General features: G+C 36.6%; 2 protein-coding genes, 1 long non-coding RNA gene and 1 pseudogene across 7 annotated transcripts; 2 read left to right on the forward strand and 2 right to left on the reverse strand.

Moving 5' to 3' along the window:
* The first annotated feature begins 463 nt into the window (after nucleotides 1-463).
* Nucleotides 464-14,739, forward strand: LOC148916642 (uncharacterized). The gene is made up of 4 exons (XR_016127199.1): nucleotides 464-583; nucleotides 13,543-13,714; nucleotides 13,847-13,991; nucleotides 14,457-14,739. It is a non-coding gene; the product is annotated as an uncharacterized LOC148916642 (long non-coding RNA).
* Nucleotides 2,267-6,365, reverse strand: LOC103330455 (uncharacterized). 4 transcript variants are annotated; one of them, XM_089051460.1, is made up of 5 exons: nucleotides 6,109-6,365; nucleotides 5,262-5,408; nucleotides 4,128-4,173; nucleotides 3,521-3,721; nucleotides 2,267-2,714 (listed from the first exon to the last, which is right to left on the reverse strand). In XM_089051460.1, the coding sequence occupies exons 1-5, from the start codon at nucleotides 6,162-6,164 to the stop codon at nucleotides 2,649-2,651; spliced, it is 516 nt and encodes a 171-aa protein (XP_088907586.1). In that variant the 5' UTR covers nucleotides 6,165-6,365; the 3' UTR covers nucleotides 2,267-2,648. The 4 variants fall into 4 exon arrangements, 3 of the variants coding, with proteins under 3 accessions (XP_088907586.1, XP_088907585.1, XP_008231267.2); XR_016126586.1 differs by lacking the exon at nucleotides 6,109-6,365 and having other exon boundaries at nucleotides 3,525-3,721; nucleotides 4,128-5,038; nucleotides 5,262-6,025; XM_089051459.1 differs by lacking the exon at nucleotides 6,109-6,365 and having other exon boundaries at nucleotides 5,262-5,829.
* Nucleotides 8,793-9,524, forward strand: LOC148916643 (secreted RxLR effector protein 161-like; annotated as a pseudogene).
* Nucleotides 14,740-15,494: 755 nt separating the features above from the next.
* Nucleotides 15,495-23,099, reverse strand: LOC103330596 (uncharacterized). Of its 2 annotated transcripts, XM_089052896.1 has the most exons (5): nucleotides 22,940-23,099; nucleotides 22,690-22,830; nucleotides 17,308-17,353; nucleotides 16,667-16,866; nucleotides 15,495-15,857 (listed from the first exon to the last, which is right to left on the reverse strand). In XM_089052896.1, the coding sequence occupies exons 2-5, from the start codon at nucleotides 22,821-22,823 to the stop codon at nucleotides 15,776-15,778; spliced, it is 462 nt and encodes a 153-aa protein (XP_088909022.1). In that variant the 5' UTR covers nucleotides 22,824-22,830; nucleotides 22,940-23,099; the 3' UTR covers nucleotides 15,495-15,775. The 2 variants fall into 2 exon arrangements, with proteins under 2 accessions (XP_088909022.1, XP_088909023.1); XM_089052897.1 differs by lacking the exons at nucleotides 22,690-22,830; nucleotides 22,940-23,099 and adding an exon at nucleotides 18,435-18,589.
* Between the last annotated feature and the right edge of the window lie 3,444 nt (nucleotides 23,100-26,543).

Raw genomic sequence — 26,543 nt, forward strand, 5'->3', positions numbered from 1 at the left:
ATCTCACTATCACATTTATTGAAAGTATCTTGTAATTCTGATTCTAATCCATGTAATCACAGAACACTAATGCAATTAAAGATGCACGAATTTTTTCTGTGGTTCTATATTAAGAGTTAGTTTTGACTAGTGCTTTAGGATTCAGTTAAGTATATGGGCTCAGTGATCACTAAAGATTCTTGGACTTGTCATGGTAAAATATGTGCAGTATATGATCCATCTACGCCCAAGTGGGAGAATGTAAGATAATTTGGGCTTTCATTGATTATGTACAAGGCACAATTTTACTATGATTAAGCCTAAAAGGGAGCCCTGATTAGTTGACTAATAGAGTATCCTAATAAGGAAGGCAATCAAGCCCAAATAAGGTGTGTCTATTGGTATTAATTAAATAAGATACTGAAGGGAGCAATCACATTCCTTGATAGGGGGATCTGATTTGTATTGTATTCTTATATAAGGAGGTCCCTGCTCTCACAGCAATACACGTTCTAAAATACCAAGTCCTATTTACTAGTTAGAGTATTCGGTGCTGCAGAGAGTAGAAGCCTTCCTTATCTGTTGTGATCAATGGCTTCATTAGGTAAGACTCAATTCTTGTACTCTTAGTTCCTTATGGTTCAATTCATATGATGAGTGTAGTTCTTTGCACGTATGCTATTTGGATTAAATGTATTCATCTATGTGCTTACAGAACTTGCATGTCGTATGCAGTATAGTAATGGAGCTTGCTTTGGTTTTCTGGTAAAACTGCTATGCTCTGTCTACTTATGTCACTTTGCTTCTTTATCGTTGCTTACGAGACTGTATACACACGCCATCCTGGTTTCCAAAAAGGATCTGCTTGTAGTAGATAACCCATTTTTCCAGAAAATCTTGTTAGAAATGTATCCAATTGTCACTTGCTAATGAAGATTTCTGGGTCTTGACAGATATAACAACTACATCCTGTCACCTGAGTTTCCACACTAAATCTAACTCCTGTTGTCAGCTGTTGCATTTGGACTCAAACCTCATGTTTGGTGCGAGTCTGAAATTGATGACAAGACATTGATTCCAGGATCTTCATAAAGCTCTAGCTGTATATTCTCTCCTATCTTCCGGTCTTTCTATATCCAGATAATTATTTCTTTCTTCTTATGCATTTTCACTCTATCTATACACTGCAAATATCTTTGGATAGATGTTCTTGTACAGATTAACATGTTATGTTCTAGATTGTTAATATAAACCATTGTCGAGTGGACTGTAATTTGAATTTGTAGTCCAGATTGTCAACCAACTTTGTGAATGACAAGATCACAGTTGGACATAGATCAGGCCAGTGATATTCTACTTAGAGTGGTAGTGATAAACTTGGTTCCATCATGGTGTGATATGAATCTGCTATCTTATTCATGTTGTGTCGTATACATCCTAAGAGTTTCTTTCTATAAACTGTTGCAAAAGGAGTTTCTTCAATTGAAGCCGATTTGTCATGGGCTCGCTTGATTCTTTCTGTTAGATATATTTAGATAACCCATTCACAGGATTGTGGAGGTTCGCACTTCCTTGCAATCCAGGGTGACTTGGATTCGGATTATTGTGTTGGATTTTGGCTTCTACTAGACTTGCTACCTCCACTTGTATAGAGTGTAATCAGTCCAAACAAATTTTAAAAGGAAATTACTCTTGCACATTAGTTTTCTCAGTTACATCGCTTCATGCTTCCTAGCTGCAGAAATGACAGCAAATATTCCGTTGCAGCTGAGTTTTCTTATTAAGGGTTTTTGCCGTTCGTGATTTTTATTACTTGGTCTCAGATCACATACTCATAATTCTATTTCTGAAAATGCTGAAAACGGTAAGTCACACTCATTGTATGGGGTTTGTATGTGGGTCTGAAGCTTGGGATTTGGGGTTTAGGTGCAAACTTGAGTTCGGGGTCCCAATCTAAATCCCAGCATCTGAATTCTGAACCGCGGCTTCTTAAATTTAATTCAATGTATGATGTTCACCTCTCAAAAACTACGAAAAAAAGCTCAAAACAAAACATGGATCTGGTAGGGGTGGGGGGCTGCAGCTTTTAGGCGGTCGGTGTTGTTGCCGGAGGGATGAAGGTGCTTGGGGATGGTGGTGGGAGGGAGGCAGCGGAGGGTAGGGGAAGAAGGTGGGAGAGACATAAGATGGAGATGTCTTTAGTTTGGGAATTTTCTGTAATTGACCCAAAAAAATAAAACAAAGAAAGAAAGCAATGGAATGATGGTATATTCAGTAGCTCTTCAAATTGCTAAAATCTGAAATTCAAATTTACCGAAACGCTTAGAGATGATCTAACTTCTTTTCAGGTAGAAAATATTTCCAAATACACATATGGTAATCTTAACCCTCACTCATACTCCTTGATTTACCCCAAAGAGCATATGCAAATTATGAATATTCTCTCCCTTTTCGAACTACATTAAACTTCCAAGGAGTATATTTGTAAAGGATTCTGTACTAAAAATGTCAAATGAAAAATTAAACACAAGAACGAACTTGGGGAATACACATAATTTAGCAGTAAACACAATATCTATAAATTCAACCCCAGTAATCAAAACTGGAACTCTCCTCAAAACTGCATGACATGCTAAGGAATGCCGTAAAAATGTTGAATCTTCTTTTTCTCAGGCAAGCACTTTTGAGTCTAACGTGCCAGCTTTTGTCACAACTTCCTGAACATCTTGGTGATTCTGCAGAGGCATAGTTGACAACAAGAAGTTATGAAAAAAATGATAATTTTGGAAAATTACATGAGAAATTCTTGGTGCCATAATATCAAAGAACACAAAAGTGACCTGGTACACAGTACACTACAAAAAATTCACAAGTGTAGGCCACGTTTGTTGCCTAGGATTGGATTGGATACCTTATTAGATTCAAGGTATGTTGAAATAAGAAATGAAGGTAGAGCAGAAGGATTTTTCATCGTGTGGGAAGTTATAAGGTTTCCTTCATAACTAATCCATCTTTTACCTCCAACTTGGACCTAGTGTGGAAGATGGCTTCCATTTCTTCCTTCAACATACCTTGAATCTAGTGAGTTATCCAATCCAATCCAATCATAGGCACCAAACACAGCCACACAGTAATAACAAAAGGTCCCAAATCAGAAAAAGATCAGTAGCCAATTAACATGAATACAGCATAAAGCATATAAAACCAAAACAGTTCATTTAAAAATACCAACACTGTAGGCTTTTCAGAAGATATTTCCAAAATATGAAAATAAATTCTCTACATCGACAACAAAGTAGACCCAGAGTGGTATCAATGAATTTCAGGTACAGTTAGCTAGTTACTACTCTTGCAGCTTTCTTAATTAAACAACTACAAAAAATATGGAATAGAGCAAGAGATGAGAAATGTCAGGTACAGTTATTGTTAAACACCAAATTAGGTAGATATTCCAAACAGATAAACTGTTCAAAGGACCAACTTTTTCAAAATCAGCTGACAATTGGTTAAAGGAGAGGTATGAATCAATAAAGCTTCTTACTAACATTCTGTGAACTTTCCTTGTGAATGTTTGGTTGTCTGATGTACTTCCAGTTCCAGAAGAACTTTCTGCGGGGGCACTTTCAACGGGGACATTTTCAAGAACTTGGGGCTCAACATGACCAGCACGTGATTCTGTACCACTTGAAACACTTGAAATCGGATTCATCCCATATCCTTGCTGAATACTAGTTTGTGGAGGCTGAATAGACACAGTCGAGATATACACAACCCAGAAAATAATTTTAAAAAGGAGAAATATTGAATCATAACATATACAGATTAAATCAGTATTCTCACAAATATGTAATTATTCGGAACATCGTTTGGAGACTACAAGTACACGACAAGCGCAAGCAAGTAATAATAGAACAAATTTGTAGAACCAGGAATACAATTATACAAGGCAGGCAGGAAAGTAAATATTCAGAATATTAGTCCAACCAAAACTATGTATTTCTTGGAGAAACCAAGCAAAACTGTAGATAATGAATATCACCTTTATTTGTTCTTTTGGTTCCATATACAAAACTGAATCAATAAACCACGCAAGATATAAATTTTGGAATTTATGAAATAGAAAGGAAAGAATGTGGGCGAAAACTCACCAGTCTTGCAGAAGATGGACTGTGGCGTGAAGTGGTGGGGCCAAGGCTGTGACATTGAAGAAAATGTAGAAATTAGAAGACAACAGAGTGGTAACCTAGGGTTCTACCTTCACGAGCTTTTCTTTCATGCACATGAGTTGCGTATGAGTTACTACAGCTATTAGTCCGACAATCCTAAAACCCAACATCAACTGCACTCTCATCAACTTCAATCTAATAGCTGAAGTAATTCATGTGCCCTTAGCTGCAACTGACCCGTGTGCATGAGAGAAAACCTCCTCTACTCTCTTATACAGAGGAAATAGTTGAACACTTGAATTAAATTTTTGATCAAGAAAAAGGAGAGACACAATAAGAGCAATATAATATGTTGATGATATCCACAATTCATGCACTTAATGTTGTTGGATGTACCGCGAGGATACAGAAACCATCAAACAATTAACAGAAACACTACAGAAAGCATATGAATACCAAAGACCTATGAAGTACTTAATTTTGTAAACACCAATGATGCATGTTTTCAGAAGAAAACGCCAAATTATAAAAAGCTGTATCTCAAAGCTGCAACAGTATCCGGACAAAAAAAAAAAAGAAGCTGCAACAGTATGATGTCTGATCTAGCTAATCAGCGGCCATCCTTTAAGCTTCAGATAAATCGTGTCAATATTGTTTCAGCATTTAACTATATTTGTATATGCAATGTTGAATGTTGGGTGGTGTAAATTAGGGGAACTGAAGTTTGACAACAAGATGCCTTTAAGGCATTTCATCAAACAGGGAGAAAAGCAGTGACAATTCCAGGAAGATAGTAGGGCCAAAGCTTCAAACCTCCAAATATAAAGGATACAAAAGAGCCAGTGAGGGCAATCACATGTGGCTGCGTCATTCAGAGTCACTTGTAAGTATTGCTGAAATTCCAAAAAGATAAAATGCCCAAACACGTAAATTTCTCAAAACCCACTAACATTGACAATGCATTAAAGAAAACATGATGAATCAACATATGCAGAGATACAGATAAGAACAGTTGATTGAATTCCTAAATTTGTCAAATTACGGTCATAATCTAACACTTGAACCTGATCTAAATCAGAAAAAGAGAATTAAAAAAACAAAAAATAGAGTTCTTACTCTTTCTTAGTCTTCTTCTGGCTCTGAGCTTGTGGGTTGTTGTGAAGGACATGTGAGCCTTTACCGCTAGACGGTGCATGCGGGGCAAAGCGTTCCGCAATATCATCCCAATTTACAAGCCGCGTTGATGCCATAGACATAGAGTTGCTGTTACACGCAAACGAAAAGGAAGTAAAAACAAGCGAGTTTGGTGACGAGGAGTTTAAAGTGAGGAGTTTATGGAGAGTGTAATGGCGGCCAAACGCCAGATATGGAGGCTCCACCAAGGAGGTTGAAGTGAGGTGGCTATTTAGGGAATTCAATCTCACTATCATACAGGCGGGTCGCGGCATAAAGAAATCATGTGGGGACCTCAAATAAGTATCCTTCAAAACTTCGCCTTAGACTTGGCACATGCCACTTTTGTCCTTTTTAATACACGCAAATGAAAGATTACAAAGAAAGTCTCTAGACAAAGGGCCCAAAGATGTAACGCACCAAGAATAGAAAGAGGAAGCCCATCCTCCCAAAGCCTAGGGGGGTTAAAAGCCCAGGTGCTACTTTTGTTGAAGAAATGGAACAAGTAAAAGTCTTTGTTTTTGAGTTGCAAAAACAAATGAATCAAGTGAGCTAGGTCAGCTATTTACAAGGGTCACAATGAATCAACGGAGAGAGGCTAATTCATAGCTTTTTGGGGGGGGGAATCTCAGATTCTCAGTTCAGAGGGTGAGCAGAAGTGATAAAATGATCATGTTGTGATGAATCCATATGGGACTTAAACAAGATTTGAAACAGAAAAATAAAAATTTGATCATCAGAAGAGAGAGAGAGCAAAAGAAAGGAAGAGAGTAGTTAAAAAAAAACCAACCCATTTGAATTTGGACTTAATCCGGTGTCAACAAAGAGAAACTCCACCGCATACATGTCGACAATGGCAGTTGACGATGGTCATTGATGACTCGGGCCTCTGTGTGTTTCAGACGTAGCCAATACTGCTGCATTTTCCATCCAGATGTCATTTCAGAAGAAACAGAACCAAAATTCAGCAAGGCAGGAAGAAAAAAACCAGCAAAGATTTGAAGAAGAAGAGGAAAACAAAGCATCTGGAAAATGCAGCAAGGTCAATGACTACAAAAGCACTAAACAAGGTGCAATCCACTAAGCAATACTCTAAACAAAGGAAAGTACAAAGGCACGCTGATTTGCCGGACGGACAACGTGACTCTTTGTCGTGTCCTCATCTGGACAGCATGATGTATATATATTATTGTTTTATACGATATCACTTTCTTTTTTCCATTTTTAAATTATCCAATTCTCTGCAACAACTGAAAAGCCATTGTTTTTATTTTTTTTGGTTGGTCGAATTTGGAGGTATTCAATGGTGATTTCAAACGACTGCATCAAAATTTGAGTGTATTCAAAAAATTATTGACTTTGAAGGAAACATAAAAAGTGATCAATTTCGATTGATTTTACACTTATTTTAGACAAATATTTGCCAAAGATTTTGATAGATATAGTATGACAAATGAAATTTGTTCCCCTCCCCAAAGTTTTTTTATAAATTTTGATAGATATAAATTTGTATTTTTAATTCTCAAGATATGATTCTAGTATATGTTTCAGTATTGTTGATTGAAGATTACACTTTCACATTCAATAAAATGGGATGCTCTTTACAACAAGTTAATTGAATCATATGTAAATGTACTATGATAGATGATCTCTACCAAATTCAAATTGTGGAAAATAGCAACTGCTTGATTGAGATGTCAAAACCTAAGAGGCCTAGAGAAAAACTCAATCCGACTCAAGTTTGGCACCTAAAATTATGACACATTGACCAAGATAGGATCCAAAGGATGGTCAAACATGGATACCTTGAATCTTTGGGTTCAGTCCCTATGCCTACACCTTCAAGGCAACATGTCAAATCCTGAACTTCTTGAATTAATCCACACTGATGTATGTGGTCATTGTCCACTACATCAAGGGGTGACTTTTCTTACTTCATTACGTGGTCACCGATGATTACTCTCGGTTGGGCCATGTATACCTAATAAAGTACAAGTCCCAGGTCTTTGAAAAGTTCAAAGAATTCAAGAATGAAGTTGAAAAGCAAATAGGAAAGAGTATCAAGATTCTAAGATCATATCAAGGAGGAGAATACTTGAGTAGTGAGTTTCTTGAATATCTCAAGAAACATGGCATCCTATCTGAGTGGACTCCACCTGGAACTCCACAACTTAATGATGTCTCCGAAAGGAGAAACTGAACATTGATGGACATGGTCTGATCAATGATGAGTTATATTAATTTGCCAGTATCGTTTTGGGGATATGCACTTCAAACTGCAACATACTTGCTAAATAGAGTACCTTCCAAATCCGTGCCCAGAACACCATATGAAATGTGGCTTGGGAGGAAGCCAAGTCTTAATCATCATAAGATATGGGGTTGTCCGACTTATGTCAAGAAGCATGATTGACAAGGTAGACACTAGATCAGAAATGTGTAGATTCATTGGATATCCAAAGGAAACTTTAAAATACTATTGCTACCATCCAAACAAACAAAAAGCGTTTGTTGCAAGATCTGCAAGATTTCTTGAGATTGATTTTGCATTGGATGACACATGTGTGCAAAAGGTTGAGCTTAAGGAAGAGTCTGGAGAGCCTCATTGGGAGATGACATGGAAGATCCTGAAACCTACATGAAGACAATGTTGGACATTGACTCAAAGAAATGGCAGGAAGACATGAAATCTGAGATGGATTTTATGTATGCCAACCAAGTCTGGATTCTGGTTGACCTTCCGAAAGGTATTGTAGAAATAAGAAACAAATGGGTCTTCAAGAGGAAAAAGGGCTCATATGGCAAGGTGGAGACCTATAAAGCTAGATTAGTAGGTAAAGGCTATAGAAAAAGGGAGGGAATTGACTATGAAGTAACTTTCTCTCCTGTAGCAATGATAAAATCCATACGCATACTTCTCGCCATAGCAGCACATTATGACTATGAGATATGGCAGATGGTGTGAAAATGGCTTTTCTGAATGGTCACCTTCAGGAAGAAATCTACATGGATCAACCTGAAGGATTCATATCTAAACATGAAGAGAAGAAATTATGCAAACTTCAAAGGTCAATCTATGGACTGAAGCAGGCTTTAAGGAGTTGGAACATTCATTTTGATGATGTCATTAAAGGTTATGGTTTTAGCCAAAATGAAGATGAACCTTGTGTGTATAAGAAAAATAGTGGGAGCGTAGTCATATTCCTCGTATTATATATAGATGACATATTAATGTTTGGAAATGACATAGGCATGTTGACCTCTGTGAAACTATGGTTATCAAAGACCTTCTCAATGAAAGATATGGGAAATGCATCTTACATACTGGGTATCAAGATCTATAGGGATAGATCGAGAAAACTAATTGGATTATCTCAATCTCTATATGTGGACAAGGTGCTCAGAAGATTACAAATAGAACATTTCAAAAAAGGTTTTCTACTAATCAGACATGGTATTCAACTATCTAAGAGCATGAGCACTAAAACCCCAGAAGCAGTGATACAGATGAGCAGGATACCATATGCCTCCGCAATTAAGAGCCTAATGTATGCCATGTTGTGTACGATGCCTGATATCAGCTATGCTGTGAGCATCACAAACAGATATCAATCAAACTCATGGTCGAACACGAGTACAGTAAAGACTGTGTTAAAGTACCTCAGAAGGACCAAGGATATGTTCCTAGTCTATGGAGGTAACCCATAATTACTAGTGGAAGGATATACGGACTCCAATTTCAAATCTAATGTTGATGATTGAAAATTCACTTCTGGATATGTGTTCACATTGAATGGAGGGGCAATCAGTTGGAGATGTTGCAAGAAAAGCACTATGCGGACTCCACAATTGAGCCAGAGTACGTACATAGCTGCTTCGAAAGCAAAGAAATGATCTGGATGAAAAGTTCATTACTGAACTTGGAGTGGTTCCAAGCATTGAGTCACCAGTCATTTTATACTGTGACAAAAATGAGGCTATAACATAAGCCAAGCAACCAGGGTCTCATCAAAGATCTAAGCACCTTCAGAGGCGCTATCACTTAATCAAGGAATATGTTGTTGATAGAGATATTAGGATATTAGCGTGCACAAGGTGGCTTCAGCAGACAACCTAACAGATCCACTCACAAAGCTTATGAATTAGCTTTAGCTAAACACACACATGGAGAAGATGGGTATTAGATACATCTTAGATTGGCTTTAAAGTGCAAGTGGGAGATTGTTAGAAATATGCCCTTAAAGCCAAATAATTATATGATAGTTAGAGTTAAGGACATCTTTGATAAAAGACATATTATGTTATCAATTGGCAAGAAATGTGTTTTATACATTTAATCATCCTTTATTATCTTTCAATATGTAGAACAACCATATTCCAAGAAATACACAAGTGGATATGAGAGCAATATAATGAGATTGCATACATGGAGACTTCTCATCATCCATAAATCCTGAATATGTTCCTGGTCATAGGAATATTGATTAGGCGTCAATATTACGCAAAGACCAGTACACACAATATCATCTCTATATGTAGGGAATGATAAAGTCTCAAGTCATTAAGTGTGGAGACACATCGATATGTGTGCAGGTGCTTGTAGAAAAACAAGTACACTAAACGCAATCCAACACATGAATTATAGCATGGAAGTCTTTACTTATATGTCAAGCTGGAACTCATAAATTGCAATAGTGCAAACTAATCCTTAGACCTGAGGCATCATAGACGTTTTATGACTATGTTGTTAATCTTTGAGGGCACTATATGGTCATGCTGAATTAGGCATAACTTAAAGGTGCTCATCAGATTCTCAATAGAGTTATGGAAGCAAATGAATGTACAACAAGGAATCTCTACTCTCAGTAAAGGAAAGAGAATACTCCAAGATATGATTGGTCAAATCTCTGCACAGAGTAGTGGATAAGACTTGAAAGAAGAAGTCTTCAAATCTTACCAAGATAATCATATAAAAGGAATGATTCATATTAGGATATTGACAATCGGATTTCATGATCTAATAATGTGAATAAGGAGTATTGACATAAGAGAAGGATTCAATTGCACGGTCATTCCAATTTGAATAGGTTCTTTCACGATGTCTTATTTAGCTCGGATAACCGTGACTTGCTGCTAGGCGACAACCATGGTTTGTGGATGTCCTAAAAGGTTTCAATTAACCTTTATTAATAGGAAGAATTAAATTGTGAAATTTAATTCATATATTATCTTTGAGGGGTTGAGTCAACCCACTACCTTACTAAAGAGAACCTATAGATTTGCACACCCAAAGAATGTGATTAGAAGTACAAATGAGTAGAAATGAAATAAGGAGACACAAGTCAATGGTTGATAATCAAATGTCAAAGTCAACATGTTGACCAGAGCAATTGACCAAAGTCAAATAGTTCGACCGAGTCAATTAAGTAAAACTATAATTGATAATTTAATAGTTAAATTATAATTAAAAGATTAATTATGGAATTAATATTGACATATTGAAATATTGGATTGGGCTTTTAAATATGATTTAAAAAGAAAGTGACAAAATAGCCTAAAATGCTATTGGGTCCAAGGGATAAGTGGCATAAGATGACATGACCCATGAACCAAATGGAGCCCCAAATACCCACCGAATTGCCTTTTGTGTTGTCCTATATAAGCTAAGTGTTGGAGAAAACCTAGTTAGGGTTTTTGGTTTCCTACTTTGGTTGATGAGTGATCATTTTTGTATCTCATCTTCCATAAACCAAAAATTGGTCTAATCAAGAAGTAGACTAGCATCCATACTTCTTGATTGCCTTCTCTTCATCTCTAGGAGCATTTGGTGTGGTGAGGAGGTAGATGACTCCAATCTTAGAGCCTTAAGGTGAATGAGTCAAAATCAAGAAAAAAAAAGGTCTTTCCAACAAAGGTGTTCATTATTGAGAAATCAAGAAAATGTCATCAAGGGTAAAGATCTATTCTCTTTTTCCCTTTTCTATTTGTGTTCAAAGAGACTAGACTAAGATACTTGGTTTAAAATTAACACGATTTAGCTCAACTAGTATAAACAAAATGAATCCACCATTTAGAATGTTTTTGTTGAATAGGTTGTAACTAAAGTTCATTTCCTAAGCATTAGATGCATGTTTCCTTCACATCATTGATACTTCTACCATCTCTACCACCAATATCACAAGCATCATGACCCATTATTATTTCGAATTTATAGAAGTTTATAAAAATCTATCAAACTCCATGATAAGATTCTAACAAATGTCATCCAATAATACTTATTTTTTAATAATATGTACATATTTTTCAATAATACTTCCGTTTCCCGTACACGACATAAAGACTCGGTAAATGTTTTTTAAAAAGCAAACATACAATTCAAGTATTGTACACGTACGTACGTATTTTTCTTGTTTATTGTCCCCTTTCGATTTTTTACTTTTTTAGATTTATTATCCGTATAAAGAACTTAGCATTTTCCCCTTTAACACTCGTATTATACAAGTATGTACATATTTTTCAATAATAATTCTGTTTTCCATACACGTCTTAAAGATTCGGTAAAATACATTTTTTTTAAACAAATATATAATACATGTATTATACACGTACATACATACTCTTCTTCTTTAACACATGTTTGTTACAAAATTTTCAGTATATGGCAGCACGGCTATATTGCTTTTTATAAATATTATTTATAATTAATAGTATAGCCATGCGGCTAAATCGTGGGGTAAAAAAAAGGGAGTTTCACTAAAACACCCAAAATGGAGGTTGAAATTATACACTTTATAAACACACCCAAAACCGATCATTAAACACTCAAAACCCATTTATAAACACACCCAAAAAGTTGATTTTGGGATTGATTTTGGGTGTGTTTCTATGTTTAAATAGTGCTTGGGTTTTTTTATAAATACATGTCTAGGATTGGGTTTATTTATAAATTTGTAAAAAACAGGGTGCCTAGGCGGTAGGTCCTATTATTTTTTATTTTTTAAGAGAATATAGTACAGCCGTGCGGCTATACCAGGGTCCCTTTTTTAAATTTTTTTACTGCACAGTATAGCCGTATGGGCTAAACGTACAACTGTGCGGCGATACGCTTATGAAAATAGTATAGCCGTACGGCTATACACGTTAAATATATTTGAATATTTTAACAGTATAGCCACCCGGCTATACGGCACAAAATGGTTTCTTTTTTGTAATTAAGTAATATCTTAGCAGTTTTTAATTACTTAAATTAGTAATTATGTTTTAAATTTTTATTTAGTAATTGATTAGTATTTAAATATTTAACTAATTTCATAATTACTTAATAAATAGTAATTAATTATTTTAAATTACTTTATGGACTTTGTTTTTTTATTTGTCTTATAAAATTAGTTTGTTTAGTTTAATATTTGCAATTAAGTAATTTCTTAGACATTTAATTATATTAATTATCATTTATATTTTATTTAATGAATAATTAGAAAGTTCAGCTGATAATAGCCTAGAGAATTTAAAGGGCCGGTACAGAATTGAAGGTTCTTTATTTTTTGTTTTGTTTTGAAATGTTCAAATACACTTGTTATTTCCTTTCCGCTAGATAAAGATACTGAAGATTTGCATGAATTTTATCTGGTGATTGGTACGTAACATAATCGTCTATTGGCATTTAGCCAGCTCTCTCTTTTGGAAAAATTGATGTTGATTGTTTTCTTTTGTTTAAAAACTATCACCAGAAAGAAATGCCCTTTGTATTGTGTGATGTATGTTGGACTACATTCGTGGTAAGACTTATCTGTGCTTAACACTCCTGCTCAAAGGTCTAAGCATTAGATAAATTTAGTATATGTTTGTCTCACTGAGGGTGTCCTTTCTCCTTGTGGAGGCTCTATTCTTCTAGTTTCTCTTCCGTTTTGCATCACTTATTCACATGGATTTTTCCTCCAATCCCAAGAAGTTGAAATCCCCTAATCCGAGTATTTCGTTCTACATAATGATATAAAGCACAGAGTATTACCGATGATTGTTCACCCCTTTTTTGGAGCCTATGTTAACAAGACACTACAATGGACGTTCAACGTTCAATTGTGGCTATACTACAACACAGATGCAGAACTTGCATGTCTTTTGAACTAGTGTACATTAGTGTAGTAATGGAGCTGGCTTTGGTTTTCTGGGAAAACTGCGATGCTCTGTCTACTTATTGTCTTGGAAGCTTTGCTTCTTTCAGTGTCTCTCGTTGCTTTTATGGTTGGAAGAACGCTACGAGACTGTATACACACTCCGTCCTGGTTTCCATAAAGGATCTAAGCCACTCCTTGCAGTAGATAACCCATTCCCGATGGAACTTCCAGAAAATCTTGTTGGGGAGAAATCGGCCTTTGTCCAATTGCCCTTTTCAGGTAAAGGACTTGCTAATGAAGATTTCTGGGTCTTGACAAACATAACAACTCACATCCTGTCACCTGCCTAACCATCCAATATTTCTTTTTAACATTTCCTGTTTGCACACTAAATCTAACTCCTGTTGTTAGCTATTCAAGAGGAAATCTCATCCTTGGACTCAAACCTCGTGTTTGGTGCGAGTCTAGATTTGGATTTGTTGGGGATTGAAATTGATGACAAGACATTGATTCCAGGATTGGCTGTTGCATCTCCTACGTGCTAAACCTCTAGCAGGTGTACATTCTCTCCAATACCATCTTCTGGTCTCTTTCTATGTCCAGATAATTATTTCTTTCTTCTTATGCATATTCACTCTATCTATACACTGCAAATATCTTTGGATAGATGTTCTTCGTACAGATAGCCTAACATTTTATGTTGCTAGATTGTTAATAAAACCATTGGTTGAGTGGTGGACTGTAATTTGAATTTGTAGTCCAGATTGACCGTCAACCAACTTACCATTTGAAGTTCCTTGACAAGATCACAGTATCCTACATGGACATAGACCCAATTTTTTTTATCAGGCCAGTGATATTCTACCCTTAAGAGAGGTAGTGATAAACTTGGTTCCTTCATGGGATATTGTGATACGTTCTCCTGAATCTGCTATCTTATTCCTGTTGTGTCTTATACAATTTTCTGGTGTTCCTTTAACTGTAAGAGATCATAATCACATCTTTCTATAAACTGTTGCAGCTTGGATGAATGGGTTGGAAGTTTCTTCAATTGATGCCTATTTGTCACATGCTCGCTTGATTCTTTCTGTTGGAATTTCTGGGCGATATATTTATGCTACCTACAACAAAACTCCTGAAACAACAAGTGAAGCTGAAGCTTGGGAAGCAGCAAAGAAGGACTGTGGAGGTTTGCACTTCCTTGCAATCCAGGGTGACTTGGATTCGGATGATTGTTTTGGATTTTGGCTTCTACTGGACTTGCCACCTCCACCTGTATAGAGTGTAATCAGTCCAAACAAATTTTAAAAAGAAGTTACTTTAACACATTATTTCTCAGTTTTAGCTTCATGCTTTCAGTTGCAGAAATTAGCAAAATTCCTTTAGAGCTCAGTTATATAGCTTCATGCTTTCTAGTTGCAGAAATTATAGCAAATATTCCTTTAGAGCTGAGTTTTCTCATTAAGGTTTTTTGCCGTTCTTGATTTTTATGACTTCGTCTCAGATCACATATGCATCATTCTATTTCTAAGAAAAGCTGAAACCGGGAAATCAAGCACATTATCCGGGGTCTGTATGCGGGTCTGAAGCTTGGGATTCAGGGTTTAGGTGCAAACTTGGGTTTGGGGTCCCAATCTAAATCCCAGCATCTGAATTCTGAACCACGGCTTCTTAAATTTAATTCAATGTATGATGTTCACCACTCAAAAACTATGAAAAAAAAGCTCAAAACAAAACATGGATCTGGTTTGTTTGGGGAGGAGAAGGGTGGGTGGTGCTGTTGCCGGAGGGATGAAGGTGCTTGGGGATGGTGGTGGGAGGATGGCAGCGGAGAGTAGGATCTGAGGGGAAGAAGGTGGGAGAGAGATAAGAGTTGTCTTTAGTTTGGGAATTGTCTGTAATTGACCCAAAAAAATAAAAGAAAGAAAGAAAGCTATGGAACGATGGTATATTCCGTAGCTTTTCAAATTGCTAAAATCTGAAATTCAAATTTTACCTAAACGGCTAGAGATGATCTAACTTCTTTTCAGGTAGAAAATATTTTCAAATACACATATGGTAATCTTAACCCTCACTCATTCTCCTTGATTTACCCCAAAGAGCATATGCAAATTATGAATATACATCTCTCTTTTCAAACTACATTAAACTTCAGGGAGTATATTTGTAAGGTATTATGTACTAAAAATGTCAAATGAGAAATTAAACACAAGAATGAACTCGGGGAATACACATAATTTAGCAGTATAATAAACACAAGATCTATAAATTCAACCTCAGTAATCAAAACTGGAACTCAACTCAAAACTGCATGAGATGCTAAGAGATGCCGTAAAAATGTTAAATCTTCTTTTTCTCAGGCAAGCACTTTTGAGTTGAACGTGCCAGCTTTTGTTTCAACTTCTTGAACATCTTGATGATTCTGCAGAGGCATAGTTGACAACAAGAAGTTATAAAAAAAAATGATAATTTTGGAAAATTACATGAGAAATTCTTGGTGCCATAATATCAAAGAACATAAAAGTGACCTGGTACACAGTAAACCACAAAAAATTTACAAGCGTAGACCACGTTTGTTGCCTAGGATTGGATTGGATACCTTATTAGATTCAAGGTATGTTGAAATTAAAAATGAAGGTAGAGCAGAAGGATTTTTCATCGTGTGGGAAGTAATAAGGTTTCCTTCATTACTAATCCATCTTCTACCTCTCCAACTTGGACCAAGTGTGGAAGATGGCCTCCATTTCTTCCTTCAACATACCTTGAATCTAGTGAGTTATCCAATCCAATCCAATCATAGGCACCAAACACAGCCACACAGTAATAACAAAAGGTCCCAAATCAGAAAAAGATTCAGTAGCCAATGAAAATGAATACAGCATAAAGCATATAAAAACCAAAGCAGTTCATTTAAAAACACCAACACTGTAGACTTGCAGAAGATATTTCCAAAATATGAAAAGAAATTCTCTACATCAATAACGAAGTAGACCAGATTGGTATCAATGAATTTCACGTATAGTTAGCTAGTTATTACTCTTGCAGCTTTCTTAATTAAACAACTACAAAAAATACGGAATAGAGCAAGAGATGAGACATATCAGGTACAGTTACTGTTAAACACCAAATTTGGTAGATATTCCAAACAGATAAACTGTTCAAAGGACTAACTTTCTAAAAATCAGCTGACAATTGGTTAGAGGAGAGGTATGAATCAATAAAGCTTCTTACATTTCCTTAATTCTGTGACCTTTCCCTGTGAATGTTTGTATGTCTGATGTACTTCCAGCTCCAGGGGAACTTTCTGCAGGGGCATTTTCAACTGGTTCAAGAACTTGTGGCTCAATATGACCAGCACGTGATTCTGTACCACTTGAAACATTTGAAATCGGATTCGTCGCAAATCCTTCCTGAATACTAGTTTGTGGAAGCTGAATAGACACAGTCGAGATATACACAACCCAGAAAATAATTTTAAAAAGGAGAAATGTTGAATCATAACATATACAAATTAATCATTATTCTTACAAATATGATAATTATTCAGAACATCGTTTCGAGGCTACAAGTACACAACAAGCGCAAGCAAATAATAATAGAAAAAATTTGTAGAACCAGGAATACAAGTATACAAGGCAGGCAGGAAAGTAAATATTCAGAATATTAGTCCAACCAGAACTTTATCTTTCTTGGAGAAACCAAGCAAAACTGTGAGAACAAGAATGCACTTTATAGATTACATAATGTATATAATGAATATCACCTTTATTTGTTCTTTTGGTTCCATATACAAAACTGAGTTATTAAACCACGCAAGATATAAATTTTGGAATTTATGAAATAGAAAGGAAATAATGTGTGCAAAAACTCACCAGTCTTTCAGAAGACGAACTTTGGTGTGAAGTGGCAGGGCCAAGGCTGTGACATTGAAGAAAATGTAGAAATTAGAAGACAGTAGAGTGGTAACCAAGGGTTCTACCTTCACGACCTTTTCTTTCATGCACACGAGTTGCGGATGAGTTACTTCAGCCATTAGCCCAACAATCCTAAAACCCAAACATCAACTGCACTCTCATCACCTTCAATCTAATAGCTGAAGTAATTCATGTGCCCTTAGCTGCAACTAACCCATGTGCATGAGAGAAAACCCCCTCTACTCTGCTTATACAGAGGAAATTGCTGAACACTTGAATTAAGTTTTTTATCAAGACAAAGGAGAGACACAATAAGAGCAATATAATATGTTGATGATATCCACAATTCATGCACTTATTGATGATATCCACAAAGCATATGAATACGAAAGATCTATGAAGTACTTAATTTTGCAAACACCAATGATGCATGTTTTCGGAAGGAAACACCAAATGATAAAAAGCTGTATCTCAAAGCTGCAACAGTATTGAGTGTTTGATCTAGCCAAATGATAAAAATGTTGAGGTTTATCTTAATTATGTTTTCTGCAGAATAATTGTTAGTTCCTATTTTATAGGAGTTAGTTGTTTCCTTTCCAGGTCTTTAGAAATCCCTCTAGTGGATGGAGTTTGTTAGACTTGTTTTAGTTGTTCCTATTTATTTACTAATAAGTTGTTTGTATGCTCCTCTATAAGAAGAGCATGTTTCAGTCAATGAATAACATGTTCAGTTCAACAATTCTATTGTCTTCTTATTATCTTTTAGTTCTCACAATTTGGTATCAGAGCCCCCACTGGGCCTGACTTAAAATTCTCCAAAAAGCAGCAGCTTTCTTGACTTGCGGCAGCAAGGATTGATTGCATCAGACAAGGTTCAAGAGAACTACATGCAGCCAGCCATACCTCGTTTTGATGGTCATTATGACCATTGAAGCATGTTAATGGAGAATTTTCTGATATCCAAAGAGTATTGGAGTCTCATTGAAAATGGAATTGCTGAACCAGCAGAGGGAGCGTTGTTGACAGAAGCACAATAGAAAAGACTTGATGAACAGAAATTGAAGGACCTGAAAGTGAAAAACTACCTCTTCCAATCGATTGATCGATCCATTTTGGAGACTATTCTCCAGAAGGACACTTCCAAGCAGATATGAGAGTCTATGAAGAAAAAGTATCAAGGTTCCACCAAGGGGAAGCGTGCACAGCTTCAAGCACTCCGGAGAAACTCTTCACATGAAACCAGAAGATTCTGTTGATGAATACTTCTCGAAGACGATGGCAATTGCAAGTAAGATGCGGCATCATGGTGACAAGATGGATGATGTCACAATCATTGGAAAAATTCTGCGTTCAATGTCACCAAAGTTTAACTATGTTGTTTGTGCAATTGAGGAAGCAAACGACATTGAAACAATGTCATTAGATGAATTGCATAGTTCACTGTTGGTACATGAGCAGAAATTCAAAAGTCATGACACTTCAAAAGAAGAGAAAGCTTTAAAAGTCTCCACTAGCAATGACTCATCATCATCATGGAGAGCTTCCGGTCATGGTCGAGGTAGAGGCCATGGACGAGGTAGAGGCAGAGGTGCTCATGAGTCCGACGGCAGAGGAAATCATGATTCCAACAACAGAGGAAATTATGATTCCAGCAATAGAGGAAATTATGATTCCAGCAACAAAGGCAAAGATTGATACAGACAAAAAAGCTATCATGAGTCACAACTCGACAAATCTAATATTGAGTGCTATAGGTGTGGTAGGTATGGTCACTACCGTTCTGAATGCCGCACTAACATGAATAGAGAAAGGGGAGAAAAATCCAATTTTATAGAGAAAGAAGAAGAAGCTAGTGTGTCAAGTCGTGGAGAACACTTATCAGGATGTATGGTACATTGACACAAGATGCAGTAACCATATGAGCGGTAACAAGTCCTCATTCTCCTACTTAGACAAGTCTTTTCGATCTACTGTTCATTTTGGTGATAATTCTGCAATTTCTGGTATGGGAAAAGGCAATATTTCAATATGGGCTAAGGATAACACTACACAAACCATCTCTAGTGTTTTCTATGTCCCAGATTTAAAAGCAATTTATTAAGTGTGGGGCAACTTCAGGAAAAAGGCTATGAGATCACAATTAAAGAAGGAATGTGTCAGATTCAAGATTCAAAGAAGGGACTCATTGCACAGGTCAAAATGACACCAAATCGTATGTTTCCTCTGCATATTCAAAGTGTGGGCCAGACTTGTTTTTCTGCCAAAGTGAAGGAGACAGCTTGGTTGTGGCATTATCGTTATGGCCACTTAAATTTCAAGGGATTGAAGACTCTGCAACAGCTGAACATGGTGAGAGGTCTTCCAAACATTGATTGTCCAACTCAAATTTGTGAAGAATGTGTTCTTGGGAAGCAGCATCGTGAAATTTTTCCGAAAAGAAAAGCATGGAGAGCCAAAAATCCTTTGGAGCTTATTTTCTCAGATATTTGTGGACCCATCAATCCAACTTCCAATGGTGGCAAGAGGTATTTCATAACGTTCATTGATGACTAGAGTAGAAAATCCTGGTGTATTTCCTTGCAGGCAAAATCTGAAGCTTTCTCAGCCTTTAAAAGCTTTAAAGCCTTTGTTGAAAATGAAGTTGGAAGAAATATAAAATTTCTTCGAACTGATCATGGTGGAGAATTCATCTCACAAGAATTTGAGGATTTCTGTGAGACACATGGAATTCGAAGGCAACTCACGGCACCATATACACCAGAACAAAATGGTATTTGTGAAAGGAAGAAAGCATGCTGAAAATTCGTGGTGTTCCAAAAACGTTTTGGCTAGAAGCAGTAAATTGGGTATTCACATATTAAATAAGAGTCCGACTCTTGTTGTCAAAAACATGCGCCTGAAGAAGCTTGGAATGGTCACAAACCAGCTGTAAATTAATTCAAAATTTTCAGTTGTATAGCATATGTTCACGTTCCCGATGAGAAGAGGAAGAAGCTTGATGATAAGGGAGAAAAGCATATTTTTCTTGGGTTAGTGAGCACTCATAGGCCTATAAATTGTATAATCCCACCACCAGGAAGATCATTATCAGTCGTGATGTATTATTTGATGAAGGAACAATATGGGACTGGACAAATAAAGGCTCAAATCAAAAGCAGCAGCAGCAGATTTCTGTTATTTTTTATGAAGCAGCAGCAAGCAAAGAAACTGGAGCAACTGCAGCCCTCTAATGAAGGCCATCCATCTAGTTTTCGACCCCAACGCACAAAGAAAAGGCCGGCATGGATGATGGATTATGAGGTTAGTGAAATGATCAATTTGAAGATGATGGACTGACTTATTTCGCACTATTTACAGACTCTGATCCTGTAACTTTTCAAGAAGCTCACAAAGAAACCAAATGGCGAAGAGCCATGGATGATGAAATTAGATCCATTGAGAGAAATAACACATGGGATTTGACAGATCTTCCTGAAGGGCAGAAGTCGATTGGTGTCAAATGGGTCTATAAAACGAAGTTGAACAAGGAGGGTGGAGTTGACAAATACAAGGCATGGCTAGTGGCTAAAGGATATAAGCAGAAGTATGGCATTGACTATAATGAAGTGTTTGCTCCGGTTGCTAGGATGGATACAATCAGACTGGTACTTTCACTGGCAGCACAATACTCATGGCCCATCTTTCAATTGGATGTGAAATCAAAGTTCCTACATGGGAGCGTACAAGAACAAGTCTATGTTGATCAACCTCCTGGATATGTGCAGCCTAGAAAGGAAGGGAAGGTATATAAGTTGAGAAAAGCATTATACGGGCTGAAACAAGCACCTAGAGCTTGGTACAGCCGTACAAATACTTATTTTGCTAAAGAAGGTTTTCAAAAGTGTCCGTATGAACACACGTTGTTTACTAAAATTGGTGCTGGTGGAAAATTCTTATTGTCTGTTTGTATGTAGATGATTTAATCTATACAGGCAGTGATATGACTATGATTGATGTTTTTAAGAAATCTATGATGGCAGAATTTGAAATGTCTGATCTTGACTTGATGCACTACTTCCTTGGCATTGAAGTAGAGCAATCTCCTGCTGGGATTTTCATATCCCAAAAGAGGTATGTTCATACTATTTTGGACAGGTTTCGGATGTCAAATTGCAATCCTGTTGGCACTCTTACTGAATGTGGTTTGAAGCTAACAAAGGATCCTGAAGGAGAGAAAGTCAACAGCACCCTCTACAAACAAATTGTAAGAAGTTTGATGTATGTCACACCCACCAGGCCAGATGTAATGCATGCAGTCAGCCTCATCAGTCGTTATATGCCTACTTGCTGCAAAGAAGATCTTCCGCTATTTAAAAGGAACTTCTGATTTTGGCATACTTATACAAAGGATGGTTTGATTGGCTTTAGCGACAACGATTACGCTGGAGACTTGGATGATAGAAGGAGCACATCAGGACATGTTTTTACAATGGGATCAGCAGCTGTATCTTGGTCTTCAAAGAAACAGCCAATTGTGACTTTATCGACTACTGAAGCAGAGTTTGTTGCTGCAGCATCTTGTGCATGCCAAGCTATTTGGTTAAGGAGGCTACTTGGAAAGCTCAATTTTAATCGGCAAGATCCCACACCAATGTTCTATGATAATATTTATGCAATCAAGCTGTCCAAAAATCCAGTTTTGCATGGAAGGAGTAAGCATATAGATGTGAGGTTCTATTTCCTATGTGATCTGTTTAATGATGGTACCATTGATTTGATCTTTTGTAAAAGTGAAGACCAAGCTGCAGATATCCATTGATTTGATCTTCTTGAAGCTCAGGAAGATGTTGGAAATTTGCTTTGCCATGTCTTATGACATTCAGTTTAAGGGAGGATGTTGAGATTTATCTTAATTATGTTTTCTGCAGAATAATTGTTAGTTTCTATTTTATAGGAGTCAGTTGTTTCCTTTCCTGGTCTTTAGGAATCCCTCTAATGGATGGAGTTTGTTAGACGTGTTTTTGTTGTTCCTGTTTATTTACTAATTAGTTGTTTGTACGCTCCTCTATAAGAAGAGCCTGTTTCAGTCAATGAATAACAAGTTCAGTTCAACAATTCTATTGTCTTCTTATTTTCAAAGCTATCTTTTAGTTCTCACAAAAAAGCTGTATCCCAAACATGTAAATTTCTCAAAACGCACTAACATTGACAATGCATTAAAGAAAACGTGATGAATCAACATATGCAGATAAGAACAGTTGATTGAATTCCTAAATTTGTCAAATTACGGTCATAATCTAACACTTGAACCTGATCTAAATCAGAAAAAGATAAAAAATAAATAAAAAATAGAGTTCTTACGCTTTCTTCTTCCGGCTATGAGCCTGTGGGGTGATGTGAAGGACACGTGAGCCTTTACCGCTGGACGGTGCATGCGGGCCAAAGCCTACCGCAATATCATCCCGATTTACAGGCAGAACAGATGCCATAGACATAGAATTGCTGTTACACGCAAACGAAAAGGAAGAAAAAACAAGCGAGTTTGGTAAAACGAGTAACTAAATAATGGAAGTGATGAACTAGAAAACAAATTCTGATTTTCTTTACCCACCACTTGAAAACCACTCTGCGACTGCGAGTACTGAATGGAAGAAGATATGGCGAGTGAAATGCGGCCGCCGGATATGAAGGCTAATAAAACTCTAACGAGGTGTTTAAAGCGTGGCTATTGAGGAGTATCTCACCATCATAAAGATATATCATAAAGAAATCATGTGGGGATTGGCGTCCTTTTCTTCTAACACCTCATTATCGGACAGCCCTTGCCAGGGCAATAGGGGGCCCAAGCCCCGTGTCATGATTCCAGCGGCCTTGACCTGGAGAAAAACTTCCTGGGATGCCACCGTCAGCAAACCACGTCAGTATCCCAAGTCAATAAAATCTTGACAGCTGGCAACTAATTTTCTTCCAATTTTAAATATTAAAAAAATGTTCTGAACCCATTTTTTCCTCTCTCTCTCATCCATTAATCTCTCTCTTCAATGACGACTCCACCATCATCACCACCCACGCGCCCCTGCATTCACTCCTCTTTTTCTCTTCAATCACCCAGCCCACACAATCAATTTGTTTTTCAATTTAAAATTTACAAAGTATTTTCACCTATGTTCTTCCTCTTCTCTCTCTCTCTCCCCCATTCCTCTTGTAGTCCGTAAAAAAAAAAACTTTGTTCTTCTTCTATTTCTGGTGTTACACTTTTTCTACAGTCACTCCTTTAACACCCACACATCATTTATTGATTTCTCTCTGTTTTTTTGTTTAATATATTTAACTGAAAAGGTCAAAAAGGATAATACTTTATGATAATGGAATGGCAGGAGAGATTCCTTAGATCCGGAGAAGAAATCAATACATGGCTGGAGAAATTTTTTTGTTGCTGACGTTATCGCATCAATATTTGGTGCGATTTTTTTATTGGCTTGGGACACTTACGTGGTTTGCTGTTAGTGGCATACCCACGAAACTAGGCCTGCCCGAACTCAAGCCCGGTTGCTGTCGACATCAGTAACAACTACGACTTAGTTATATTTTTCAGTAACAAAAAATTTAAAAAAAAACTACGCAAAAAATTTTCTTGAATGGTAAAATCATTGCTGTTTTTTTTTTAATGGATGAAAGTGCTCTTAACCTCTCCCCAAAAAACAACGGGCTAATTACATTAATAGTGGCTCATGCGAACGCAACATACAGGGTACTTTTGTCCTTTAATATATGCAAATAAAAGATTGCAAAGAAAGTCCCCAGGACAAGGGGCCCAAAGATGGAAAAATAAACCGCACCAACAATAGAAAGAGGAAGCCCATCCTCCCAAAGCCTAGGGGGGTAAAAGCCCAGGTGCTACTTTTCTTGAAGAAATGGAACAAGTAAGTCTTTGTTTTTGAGTTGCAAAAACTAATAAATCAAGTGAGTTAAAAATAAATATTAGGTCGGCTATTTACAAGGGTCACAATGAATCAACGGAGGGAGGCTAATTCATAGCTTTTTGGGGGAATCTCAGATTCTCAGTTCAGTGGGTGAGCAGAAGTGATAAAATGATCTGGTTTTGGTGATGAATCCAAATGGGACTTAAACAAGATTTGAAACAGAAAAAAAAAAAAAAAAAGATCATCAGAAGAGAAAGAGAAAAAGAAAGGAGAGAGTAGTAAAAAAAACCAACCCATTTGCATTTCGACGTCATCCGGTGTCAACAAAGAGAAACTCCACCGCATACATGTTGACAATGGCAGCTGACGATGGTCATTGATGATTTTGGCCTCTGTGTGTTTGGCCAGATCTGTGTGTTTCTAGCTGCATTTTCCACCCAGATGTCATTTCAGAAGAAACCAGCAATGGGAGGTTTGGGAAGAAAAAGAAAGCAAAACAGAAGAAAACATAGCATCTGGAAAGACTTGATATATTCATATTTTGCATATATAATCTGTCTTTATTTGCATTGTTTTCATGTGAAATTGGTTAGTTTAATGTGCTTGGTGAAGATTTTGTAGGAAATCATACCTAGCAAGGCTTTGGAGCAAAAACTATAATTTTGGAAGCTTAAGGGATCAAAATGGGTGGAGTTATCATCTCAACAAAATCTCAAGACCCTTGAGCATACTTTCCTATTTTTCCTTTAAAACCCCAAAGCCAATTCCCTCTTTGACTTGAAGCCGCATGTAACTTCCTTTTGAGAATAGGTATTGGTTTTTCTCATACATTCCTATTTTTCCTTTCCTTCCTAAATAAATATTATCTTCCTTATTTTTGGAGGAGTCCCTTGGCCTATAAATACAAAGCTTTAACCTAATAGCCAAAGAATCTTTTTCCACCGTTTTCTCTACCATATTTTTCCACCAACTTTCATACAACCGAGAAATATCGGAACAACGCATTATTTGAGGAGCTCCTGTGAAGATTTTCAAGTCCATCGGCCAAATTGGTTTTATGTGTTTATATTTTCTTCTGTCATGAACTAATTTCCCTTGCTGGCTACAGCATGAATACTCAATTTTATAGTTATATTAATTCCTTATTATTATCCCATGTTGAGTATTTGTTATAATGATTTAAATATCTAGCTAATATTTAATTGATGATCCAAGCGGAGACCGAGAGGAGATGTTTGGTGTTTGCTTCTTTAACAAATACCATGACTTGAATGAGTGCCCGAGAGGGACTTGACTCATGCATCAGGTTCTCCTTAATGGGTTCTTGGTTTTCTCTGCTCGAGAGAGAATGGGTTGTTAATTGAGAATACTTTTGGTTGAGCCCGAGAGGGGATATCAAATGAATTAGGAGAAACCAAAAACCTATAAGAATTAAGTAGAATTGGTTATGGTGAAATCGGATGCTCTAGTGTCTCATCATCTTAATTTTCTATCGTTAATTAAATTGTTATTTTTCATAATTGTTTTAGTTTTCTTGAATCAATCAATCTTCTTAATTAACTGTTCAAATAAACTTCTAAATTAATCATAATTGGTAGTTAATAGGAAATTGGTCGACACTCTACTTATTTCTATATTACTTGTACGAATTGTGCGCTTGCAATAATTTAGTTTTTGGCGCTGTTGCCGGGCCCTCAATGGTTAATTTGTTCTCACTGGTATAAAATAATAAACAGGTAGTTCCCGTTCAATGCAAGTATGATATGAGCGTTTTAGGCAATTCATTCCAAGCTGAGTTGTTCAACAAGTAGTGTTGTATGTTATGGTGTATTTGTTGGAAATATGAGTGCTAAATTGCTATAAAATAAACAAAATAAAAACTGCACATAAAACAAATTTTTATAAAAGGAGAATTAAATTAGAAGAACCTTAATTGAGTCGAGGCAAGTGTTGAACACTCTAACCTTAAGACGAATTACGCCCCACACTGGTGCTTATGGTTCACTAGCGTTCGTCTTCCTTCCTTGCGAAAAAAGCATTGCAATTCACAAGAAACTTTGAACCAAATTATACACGAGCCTCTCTTTATGAAAACTCTAATCCTCTCTATATGAAAGTCTGTATGTAGAGAATTAAACTGAATGAATAAAATTGTAGGAGGATTGCTTTATTTATAGATGATGAATACCCTTTCCAAAAAGGTATCCCAATCTGAAAAGGCAAACAATGCATCCCTTGGTCTGAAGAGTTCTCACCCCCAATGCATCCTTTGGTTTAAAGGGTTGTCATCCC

This window comes from Prunus mume, linkage group LG5 (genome assembly GCF_029339155.1).
Source record: "Prunus mume cultivar Tortuosa linkage group LG5, ASM2933915v1, whole genome shotgun sequence".
Lineage (NCBI taxonomy): Eukaryota > Viridiplantae > Streptophyta > Magnoliopsida > Rosales > Rosaceae > Prunus > Prunus mume.

What these genes read in the sequence shown, in the direction of transcription:
- LOC103330455 (XM_089051459.1), bottom strand. Translation starts at nt 5,593, where the DNA reads ATGCCGCGACCCGCCTGTATGATAGTGAGATTGAATTCCCTAAATAGC. An exon ending in CAGAAGAAGACTAAGAAAGA is followed by an intron (nt 4,174 to 5,261) that starts GTAAGAACTCTA and finishes TCAATGTCACAG; the next exon opens with CCTTGGCCCCACCACTTCAC. An exon ending in GGAAAGTTCACAGAATGTTA is followed by an intron (nt 2,715 to 3,520) that starts GTAAGAAGCTTT and finishes ATGCCTCTGCAG; the next exon opens with AATCACCAAGATGTTCAGGA.
- LOC103330596 (XM_089052896.1), bottom strand. Translation starts at nt 22,823, where the DNA reads ATGTCTATGGCATCTGTTCTGCCTGTAAATCGGGATGATATTGCGGTA. An exon ending in GTTCGTCTTCTGAAAGACTG is followed by an intron (nt 16,867 to 17,307) that starts GTGAGTTTTTGC and finishes GTGTCTATTCAG; the next exon opens with CTTCCACAAACTAGTATTCA. An exon ending in GGTCACAGAATTAAGGAAAT is followed by an intron (nt 15,858 to 16,666) that starts GTAAGAAGCTTT and finishes ATGCCTCTGCAG; the next exon opens with AATCATCAAGATGTTCAAGA.